Genomic DNA, 11535 nt, shown 5'->3' on the forward strand with positions numbered 1-11535 from the left:
CTCTCTCTCTCTCTCTCTCTCTCTCTCTCTCTCTCTCTCTCTCTCACTCACTTTAAAAGACAACTAGGGAAGAAAACCTGGCATATAAACTGGTGAAAGGAATGTAAAGGAACCATTACTTCTGTTAAGTAAAATTTGGTATTACAGTGCATGCATCCATTTAAAAGAAATAAAAATTGAAATGTAGTGAAATGAAATGTTTGTATTTGTTTTGGAGGAGAGGGGAGGGCATAAGGGAACAGAGGAATCCAAAACAGCAAAATGTGACTAATATCTGAAGGTGGCTGGTTCTGTCATTAAAAAACATATACATAAATATTTTTAAATACTCCAGTACATTAATGTATTAAGAATTAGGTTTTGGGAGCCGGAGAGACGCTCTTCAGGAGACCAGGGTTCAATTCCCAGCACCCACATGGAGGCTTCATAACCATTCCAACCCCAGCTCCAGCTCAACCAATGCTCTCTTATGGTTTCCCCAGCACCAAGCATGCTTATGGCACATAGACACACATACAGGCAAAGCACCCACACTCATAAGATAAATAATAACTAAAGGCCTTTTGTACAAGAATGCAAACAAAGCTGGCCTCCTATCCCTTCACATGGTTTCTAGTGACTGCAGAAGGCTAGCCACAGCCAGAACTCAAAGACACAGAAAGCTACAAGAAGGATTTCAAGATATCGGAGCCAGAGGCATATTGTGTTATCATTTGTTACTGAGAAGAACTAGGGCTTTTTCCAAATTATGCTTTTTAAAAACAATGTGAAAAAGGCTTAATTGAACAAACAAATGGCAAAATTAATATAATGCAAGGGATGTAAAAAATTGTTTTGTTTTGTAATATAAAATTAACAAAAATGTTCACAAATATGGCAGATTTAATTTCTGGAAACAATACTATTCATTTTATTGTCTGTTCAAGAACAAATTATGGCTAAAAATTCTATATACCACTGATAATACTTTGATATAACATTCTTGGATCTCTTTTTAATATTAGTAGTAAAAACCTTTGAGTAACATCTAACCTGAGTTATAATGGAGGGGAGTCTGGCGGCCAGGAACTGGATGGCGACAAAGCTGTATGTAGCAGGCAATTCAAAGGCTTCCGAGAATTAGAGCTGTACACAGACTGTGAGTATGTGCCTGCACTTAGTCTGGATATGTAGCTCTTCCACAGCAGAATGGAGAGAAATAGCCATCACTGGGAAAATGAGGATGAGGACTCTACACCAGCTAACTTTCTTGAGGCTGTACTAATTCCGTTTTCTTTAACAACAGGTTAACCATACTGAATGTGACAATCCGGAATGTAAGTTCTAAAAATTTGAAACTTTCTAGGCACTGGAATGACAAGTACAAAATTCCCTTCTGTGACCCTTCTGTACTATGCACAGTCACGAAACATATTGTATAAACACGTGTACAGGATAAATGTTTATATACAAGATACATAAAAAAGAAACATATTTTGTGTTTAGATTTGGTTCCTATCCTTAGGATATCTCATTAAGGTCTTCAAATATTTTAAAATTAAAGAGGAAATAACAGGAAAATCTATAAAACATTTAGTCTAAAGCACTTTGGATAGGGGCTTTAGCTTCTACTGAACTTTTTACTCTTAATATATATATATAAAATCAGCCCTTGTAAGAACAGGTAGAAAGACGGTGGGCAGTGGTGGCGCACACCTTTAATCCCAGCACCTGAGAAGCAGAGGTAGGTGTATCTCAGTGAGTTCAAGGCCAGCCTGGTCTACAGAGAAACTTTTAGGGCAGCCAGAGCTATACAGAGAAACCCTGTCTCAAGAGAAAAAAAAAGGAAGAAGAACATGTAGAAATACAACAAAAAAGGAAGTTAGATTTCTTGGTAAAGTCTTTCTTAGTTATTGCAATATGCAATTACAATACAAATCTCAGCAATAGATTAAAAACACTGAAATGGCATCCTGTGGCTTTTGTTAAAATGATTTCTTATGATAACAATTAAATGTGCCCTCCTGAAGGCTAAAGATTCTCCTTTTAATGGGATGAGGCAATTCAAGGTCCTTTTCAAAGGGAGGAATAAATTGAGCATGGTGGACCAGATTTGTAAACTGACTATAAACTCAGAAACCAGGAAAGAAGGTTGAGAGAGGCCAAACTGAGCTACATAGTAAGATCTGTCTCAGAAACCCAACCAATACAGGAAGGGAACAAAAAGGAAATAAGCAAAAAACACTGCACTATATCACATTGAAAATGAGTCCCGTGAGAATAGGGAACTAAAACCTAATACACATAAAATATGTGTTAGTCACAACTTAATAAATGATTGTTATATATAAGAATTTAACAAGTTACCAAAAGCTGAGCATGGTGGCACACACTTGTAATCCTAGCAGTTCAAAGTCAACCTTTTCTACACATAGTTGAGTTCAAGGATAGTCAGAGCAATATAGTGAGACCCTGTCTCAAAAAATAAAAACAAAAAAAACCCAAAACAAGTAAGCAAACAAACAAAACACAAGTCATCAGATCATGGGATTATTAACAGATACAGAATGTTCAATACATGTTTTGCATGATGTTGAAAAAAACTTTCATTTATTTTTAAGTCTTTTAGTCATTTTTACTTGTAAATATGTTAATGCAGGTTTTGTTTGTTTTGCTTCTAACAGGCATCAATTCAAGGAAAATGCAGAAGGTAGGCCATCTGGAAATGGTACTCCATAAGGAGCATTCAGAACTTGCAAATATAATAGATTTTAAATAAGGAAATCTGCCTTGAAGCAGGAACAATTTTAAAATTTCTCTACATATTTCTAGTTAAATATCATTTAAATGTAAAATTTATATTTTCACACCACTTATTCTCAAGTATTCTTCGTCACTTCAGCCTTCTATAATTAAATTAATACACCTGATTAACAGGAGAAACAATCAGTAAGAAAAAGTGGTATGATACAGGCAATTGGAAGGATTATCTACTGCACTGCTTCAACCTTTCAGCCCTGCACACTCTGAAAGTCTAGTTACCCCTTTCTAAGGACTATACTCCTTCTTGGCATCCCTAGATCCTTTGAAATAGTAGGAAATGATGGCTCCATTTGGAAAAACAGCACATTTACAAATCCTCTGCCTTCTGTGCTGATGCAACAGTGGCATGAATGTTAAGGAGTAATCAAACTTCCGGATTAGATTTCAGGTTTGCCCATGGGAGAGAATTCGGTCCTGTACTGTAAATCTGGTCAAAAGACTATAAGCTATGAAGGTCACTGACCCTACAGGGCAACCTCCTGCTACTACTACTTTGCTAAATATACACTGAAATGTTGACTATAACTAGACATTTAGTAAATTTGATTATTATATGTGAGAATCTCTTGTTTCATCTTGATTATAGGCCTGACTAGATAGACACATTGTTAAGCTGCCATCTAAATATTTGTTTATAACCATAGATTTGAGCTACTCTCAACCGTGGTCAGAGAAGGACCTCTGTGTAGTTGGCAGAAGTTAATGCAAAGACTCATACCTGATCAAAGTGCTGGGAATAAGTCACTGTTGAGTGCTCAGACCTACTAAAAACATCTGTATGCATCTACTGCCTCCTATTCCAGGTCTCTAAGGCTCAGGGATCACTGTAGATAATAGGATAGATCAAATGTAAGAACTGGAGGATGGGAGGATGCTGTGAAATGCTGACTTCTGAACCTGGTGTGGCCACTGCACTCATTAACTCACAAGAGCCAGTTTCTGAACACAAAATCAAGCCAGTGGACATTCCACCATGGCTTGCAGCCCTGTCCGTGCTGAGGAGCTACTGGCAGTTGATGGCTGCTTGAAGAGTCATTTTCCCTCAGAAATGTGGCATCTGGAAGGGGTTGCTCATACTCCGGATGATTCTATGCTCATATGCATACGGGTACTATTAATTAGACTCAGTGGGTTATAAAAAGAGATGGGTCCAAGCACAGTGGGTAAGAGATGAGACCCCTCTCATATGATATGATTCAAAAACGTATAAAATCATCAAAGAACATTAAAATGCTCTATTTTGGACTCTTGTAAACTAACAATTTAAATAATGAACAAAATGGCATTAAACCAAGACCTAAAAATAAAACCTTGAGAATGAATAAGGAGATTTAAGAATCTGGGTAACAGTGAGATTGGTTCCTCAGGAGTAAGCAGGCTCTTAAGATGGCCCAACAACTGTCATTAACACTGGACTTGGGTTGTAAAGTCCGTCCCATATATCTAGCCCATACAAGTGCTTCATCTTACATATGGGGCTGAGTAGACCTGAACCATTATGGGATGTCTACCTGAAGCAGACACCATATTAAACACCACACAAAGGAAGCATATGTTTTTGTTTTTATCATGTTCACAGACCTCATGTATACTTCATCTCTTTTCTTGCAGCCAAGTATCAACTTTGGAGATAAGAGGCTTTGGTACAGTCTAAGTATTGAACCCAGTTATTAGATAGACAAAACAAGCCACTCACACTACCATTCAGTTATACTCTCAACTCAGAACATAGCTTCTTTTTTAATGGATTGTGTTCTCATAGGAAATTAGTAGAGTTTAGTACAAAATGTTTCAGATCAGTAACAAAATGCATGATTTTAATGGCCTGAGCCATCTGCATATAACTAATATGGTTAAAATTTTAGTATTTGTGCCCTAAACTGATCATTTAGTAACACTAATGTCTTCTACACAATAGTTTAAATAATTAAAATGTTAGATAAGACAAGTTTCTATAGTTATAGAGAGAAATGATGTGAATAGGAGAGCAAAGTTCATGACTTAAGAGCTGGATCATGACTTAAGAGCTGGCTTCAATCCTGGACAAGTTATTTGGCATCTGAGTTTTTACCTCTACTGCAGTGTGTAACAGTTCCCATGTTAATAGGATTCTTGAAGATTTGATGAGAAAATGGTGAGGTCCTAACACCAGTTAACATTACTGTTCTTGGTTACTGAGCTTAAGAACACACAAAATGAAGGTAAATTCCGTAACATTAGAGTTCTTCTGTAATTTAGTTTGGTTCACTATCATTTTATTTAGAGTTCTTAGAGACTCCAAGAGAAAAACAATCAATCAGATATATATATATATATATATATACATATATATATATATATAAAATCAAGATGAACTAAGAAGTTCACATATAGTAAAAATTAAAAAAAATTCAACATTACATCATTTAAGTGAAAATGCTAACACGTGGCGTTATGAGTGAAAGTGTCTTAGAATTTTCTACCAATCACTGGGCATCCACCATCGAAGATGAAACTGAATACACATAACTGAAAAAATTCTTACCTTGAATGCTAGAGTGAAGAACTGAAAACTGTTTATAAACAAGGAGCAGGGAAGTGTGAGTTGTTATGACCTGACACTCTAAATGCTTAAATTGAGACTTACATAGTCATTTACCCTTCATGTTTACAGGCACCATTTTAGCGAGACAAACAAAACAAAAAGACTCACCTGTGGAACCACACTCTGTATGTAGGGTGGTGGCTGCTGCTTCTGCTGAGCGGCACTTTCTATTGCTGCTTTAGCTACAGTGTTTGCATTCACTCCTGCTGGTACAGCAACCATCGTTGCACTGCTGCCAGCATTGTTAGGGTCACTGATTGTAACAATTCTAACTCCTACTTTATTTGGAATTCCTGGGACTGCTTCCCTATCATTATCTTCTGCTGGCCTCTTTACAGTTTTGCATTCAGCTGTGCCATTTGTAGACCGAACATCAGATGATAGGGCAGAATGGGACACTCTAGATCCTGAGTGGGGGACGGCTAGGATTTGATGACCCTGTATAACAGGGGTTGTAGAATGTGGTGAGACAACCACACTTGGGCGTTGCTGAGGCACATCTGAATTCAAACTTGAAGCTAGAGGTCCATTAGGCAAATCAGTACCACTGAATTGCTGTGTTGCCACACTTGAAGCTTCCTGCATACTGCTTGTGGACGGTGACCCACCCAAAGTTAACACAGGTCCATTAGAAACTCTTTCTAATTGATCACCTTTGGCAGTATCTTGCTGAGTAGCATCTGAAGTCCCCTGCGGTTCTACTGGAGATATCTCACCATTTCCTACATGATTAGAAGTTTTGTGATTTGGAATGTTTTTGCTTAAATGAGAACCATCTCCTTTATCAAAATCACAGATCCCATTAACGAGTGTTTTTTTCAAATCACTTTTTATATCCTGCATGTCCATTTGTTCTGAGTTCTGTTTTCCAGATGCTCCATTCTCACCTAGTTCCAAGGATGGCCCATTACTAATTAGTGAGCACTGATTAGTCTCACTTTGAATTTTCCCTGAGTTTGAAGGAGGTAGACTTGAGTCACTGTACTTTCTTCCATTTAAAAGACTTCCCACCTGTATCTCACTTTCACTTGTATCCCCATTGCTGGTGTTTGTAGTTCCTCGTCGACAAGACGGATTCTCCATGACTTCAATTTTCCGTTCATGAACATGTAAACCTGTTGCTTCCTTTGCTTCCTCCTCCTTTTGGCAAATTATTTTATCGCCTTTGAATGGGGGGGTAGCAGTGGTACATGGTGATTGTCCAGCTGGAAGCGTTTGCACCTGAAGTCCGGCTCCCGCCTGTGCTCCGCTCATGCTAATTCCTGCTGGAGCAATGAGCTGAGCTGCATTTCCCTGACTCACAGTCGCAGTCGCAAAACTGGTATTTGGCACAACTGTAATGGTTACCTGGTTGCCAGAAGTCCCTTGGAAAATTGTTGCTGGGCTGTTTGAGATCAGTGGACCCGGCAATATTTGTAAGTTCGAAATGGGCACGGTTTGCACTCCCCCTGTTGGTGGCATTGCACTTTGGACCAACTGAACATTTTGCTGTCCAACCAATAGCTGTTGAGCTGGAGTTTGCCCCTGCACTCCAAAACCAGCTGCTTGGTTATTGGCCACCTGATAGACCACCTGAGGGCTAGGAGCTCTTGCATTGTTAGGGGGAGGAATCTGTGGTGCTGGGAGGATAAGCTTACCCCCTGGGGTTGAGGGACCCCGCTTTGGAAGCAGCAGTTGTTTTATCAGACTAGACTCATTGGATGCAGGCTGGGCAACTCCTGCATTTGTTTGCTGGGGCTGAACTTGCATTTGTACTTGTTGTGGCTGTTGAACTTGTACCTGTACCTGCTGGGTGGGAGGTGCTGGTGAATGCTGCTGCTGTTGCTGCCTCTTCACAGACAGCATTTGACTGACAGTAGGAGGTGGCCCCTGTGATTGAAGAGTGGAAGATGATGACATGGCAGTAGGGACTTGGTTATTAGTAGTTGGGACAGGTGATGGCGAAGAAGATGGAGTTATGTTTGGTTGCCCAGTTAGCTGAACTGTCTGACCAGCTGGGAGAGCTGCTGGATTAGCAAGAACAATTTGGTGAATGGCTGGTGCATAAGTTTGACCTTGTTGAGCTGGCTGGCTTACAATCACAACACTTTGCTGGGTTGGCTGCTGTGGTTGCTGAATAGGCTGCTGTACCACTGTTGGTGAAACTTGCTGAGAAGGAAGCGGTTTGGGTGCAATGTTCTGGAATCCTACCCTGGAGGGCTGTGGACTTGGAACACCAGCTATGGTAACCACCTGTCCTGTAGCTACCTGGAAATTCTGGACTGAAGTTGCTGAAACGATATTGGATGCTGAAGTTGTTACATACTGGGGGGGTGCTATGATAACAGTGTCTTGTGGCTGGCTACCAGCTGCTGTCTGCTGAGATGAAGTGTGCATAGGCTGTGGTGATGTGGTGATTAATTGTTGACCCTGTGAAACTGTAGACGTACATGCTGGTATGTTCTGTACTCTTCCAAATATATGACTCTGTGGTACAGTTTGCTGAATTACTGTAACAGGAGTGCCTGAAGGTATCTGTCCTGGTACCACTGTATGCAATGACGATGGTTGTGGCATCACAGATGGATGGTGAAGCAATGTCTGAGAATTCACAACTGTAACAGGTTGTGGCCCTGTACTATGATTCTGAACCACAGAACTCTGTGTAGGTCCTCCACCAAGAGCAACACTCACAGGAACTGCTGTCTGGGGCATAGAATTCTGAATTACTGTTGCCTTAACGACCTCACAAGGGATTGGAGCTTTATTCTGAATGACAGTCACTGGAGCATTTTGTTGCTGGTGGGTATGAACTGAAGGATTTGGCGGAATTCTAGAAACAGTCTGTGCCACAGTATGAACACCTTGTACTGGAAAAGACATTTGTGTTGCGGTCAAATTCGAAGATTGATTGGTAACAGGAGTCCTCTGAAAATGATTTCCTACAACTTGTGATCCATGAGGGATTCCTGTATGTACGAGAAAAAGGAAAGTTCCAAGTGAAATGACTGTGGAAGCCAAATTTCTTTTGTCTTATTTAATACAAAAGGGCGGTGTTAAGAAATTAATGCCCCCAAAAGAGGAAACATTCGAGCATGATAACACCCATGAGAAGCACTGTAAAAAACACAGGGCATAGTCATCACTTAATATACATAACATGCATTTAAATTCTGGTCATACATAAGCAATACTTAAAAAACTGAAAAACTTGAGTGAGTATGCTGCCTTTTGCCTGTTAATCCCACTTTCAAGAGGATCCCAAGTTTGAGGCCAGCAAAGACCTGCCTATGAATACAATAAATATTAAAAGTTAAAATTAATACCTGCAGGTGAAGGAGCTGGAGATATATCAGCAACAGAATCAACACGAACAACAGGAGTGGAAACTGGCTGCTGCTGATAGTACATCTGGATGGGGAGTGGAATAGCCCTCCGCTTCACTCCTATTACATGGATATGTGCCTGTCCACTGTTACTGGAATCCTCCACTCTCTTCACTGTATGATTTGGAAAAACTGTTCTGTAAAATAACACATACTCAATTATGAAAACCAGCAAAAGAACACAATACCGCCTCCAGTAATGCTTAGAGCACTGCCACTGCTACTAGTGTATGGACCAGTGTGCTTCACAACGTAAGATTCTACTAGTGTATGGACCAGTGTGCTTCACAATGTAAGATTCTACTAATATATGGACCAACGTGATTCACATCGTAAGATTCTACTAGTGTATGGACCAATGTGCTTCACAACGTAAGATCCTACTAGTGTATGGACCAGTGTGCTTCACAATGTAAAATTCTACTAGTGTATGGACCAGTGTGCTTAACAATGTAAGATTCTACTAGTGTATGGACCAGTGTGCTTAACAATGTAAGATTCTGCAAGAGTGGAATGCAAACAAAGATATGTAGACGATTAATTCTCTCTAACTAAAAACCTTTTGTTATTAACAATGTTGGGTTTTAAGCAATTCCACATATAACCAGTTTAAAAACATATTTTTATGAATTTAGCAAAGTATCAAAAAATCTCATCGTTGGTCAGATGCATATTAATTACATATTAGAATTCAAGACTTAAGAAGAACTATGTCAGCCGGGCGGTGGTGGCGCATGCCTTTAATCCCAGCACTCGGGAGGCAGAGGCAGGCGGATCTCTGTGAGTTCAAGACCAGCCTGGTCGACAGAGCTAGTTCCAGGACAGGCTCCAAAGCCACAGAGAAACCGTGTCTCAAAAAACCGAAAACAAAACAAAACAAAACAAAAAACAAAAAAAAAAAAAGAACTATGTCTTCAACATGCCAAAGTAGATAGGAGAAAAAGGAAAATTTGATTTCTTTTCTTTCTTTGATAAACCTCACCCTGCCTCAACACTGTGACTTTACTTAAGCCTCCACTGCACGAAGTCAACGTGTGGGCAAGTTCAAGCAGTAGAGATGCACAAGTCAGCCTTGTGGTGTTTTCTCCAGTGTGCAAAAGCAACCAACATGAATGAACTTTACTTTGAAAAACCATGCACTTTACCTCAGGCACCTGTAAAACCCAGTTGATGTGAGGATGCCTCCACGAGCTAATTTACTACAAGTTGAGAGATACTCAGAATACATTTCTGCTCGCGAGACTGAACAATCTGGATTTACTTCAAAATGAGCATTTAGCCTAAAAAAAGAGAGAGATTAAGGCATTATATAAAACTGGAAACCCCATCTTTAGCTATATTAAAAGATAATGTTATACTAACCACATTTTACTACAACATACGTCAGGAGTAAAAAAATACACACTGGGTTTTTGACAGATTTAATGAAACAGACCAATTGCTTATCACACTTACAGCAGTATTATAAACCAGCCACAGCCACATCTCAGCACAGGAAGGAAGGTCTGTTAGCAGCAAATGTTCTCTAAGAAGAAGTGTTACCCAATGGTTATCTGCTGGTGTACCTGTCTTGCAATAATTCCTAATCAAAGATAACATACTATGCACTGAGATCAAGGAAATAGTGGGAAACTGAACTCACTTTTTCTTTGCTCCTGGATCAAATTTCTTCAGCCACGAGTCACCAAAGCTTTTTTCAACTATGCCATCAAACAACGACATACTACAAACTGCCACTCTCATCTCAAAACACTTCCACTTGCTACTTGATAACAAACTAACATATACTTCTGTTTAGAGTAACTTCCATCTATAGGAATATAAGTAAGTGTGATAAGCAATTGGTCTGATTCATTAAATCTGTCAAAACCCCAGTGTGTATTTTTTACTCCTGACGTACGATGTAGTAAAATGTAGTTAGTTTGAAGTATTAGTATAATACATTTTCTTTTAATATAGCTAATTATATAGGATTAGAAATCTAGTTAGCTTTGTAAAATCTATTTCCAGAACTCACTTTGCAAAATAGGCCAACTTGTTTCTTACATATTTCATCAAATAGTAACAATGATAAAATATTTTCTTTCCTCCTTGTCAGAAAGTGGCAGGAATATAACTGGGATGTGAAAAGTCTGCACGCACACACACACACGGTTTAATGTGGTGGTGGTTTGTGTTCTTTTAAACTTTCACAATCCTCTGTGGCCTCAGAGTTCAAGAGCAGACAGAAAACATCGTTTACTTTGTTTAGTACTGCAGAAGGCTAATAAATCCCACTGGCATTACAAGAGTCCTCAAGAATAAAGGGTTAATGTGCAACAATCCAGAAAGAAGGTGAAAAAAAAGCAGACTGAGATATTGGAAACCAAAACCTGGTCAGAACAGAGCACAGCAGTCTGGGAGCACTCAGAGAAACAAGACACGAAAACGGCACCGCAGCACAGTGACAGGAGTCTGGGCTGGACACGACAATGGAGGAAGGGAGAGGAGTTTTCAAGTGGTCACATAAACAATGTCTGCACAGCTCCCACCAGAGCCTCGGCCGCTCTGCACATGCTTTGCTCAGAGCGGCTGAGATCAGATGACGCCATCTTCTCCAGGAGGCAGTACTGTCAAGTTGTTTATCTTAAGGTAGACACCAGCTATTCTATCATGTGATTAATTCTCCCTTATTCATCATGGAAAGAAAGCTGGACTACCTTTATTTTTTTTTATTTTTTTATTTTTTTATTTTTTTTGGTTTTTCGAGACAGGGTTTCTCTGTGGCTTTGGAGCCTGTCCTGG

The 11535-nt window shown here is 39.5% G+C and overlaps 1 protein-coding gene across 2 annotated transcripts in view; it reads right to left on the reverse strand.

Annotated features, from left to right (window-relative positions):
* The window catches only part of Arid2 (AT-rich interaction domain 2), a 133530-nt gene that overhangs the window by 31515 nt on the left and 90480 nt on the right, over positions 1-11535 (reverse strand). For both annotated transcript variants that reach the window (XM_005354004.2, XM_026782509.1), the window contains 3 exons: positions 9897-10031; positions 8692-8888; positions 5495-8334 (listed from right to left, as the gene is read on the reverse strand). In XM_005354004.2, the coding sequence (XP_005354061.1) occupies positions 5495-8334; positions 8692-8888; positions 9897-10031 (3172 nt within the window). The remainder of the gene's footprint in view (positions 1-5494; positions 8335-8691; positions 8889-9896; positions 10032-11535) is intronic.

This window comes from Microtus ochrogaster, chromosome 15, assembly GCF_000317375.1.
Source record: "Microtus ochrogaster isolate Prairie Vole_2 chromosome 15, MicOch1.0, whole genome shotgun sequence".
In the NCBI taxonomy this organism is placed as follows: Eukaryota; Metazoa; Chordata; class Mammalia; order Rodentia; family Cricetidae; genus Microtus; species Microtus ochrogaster.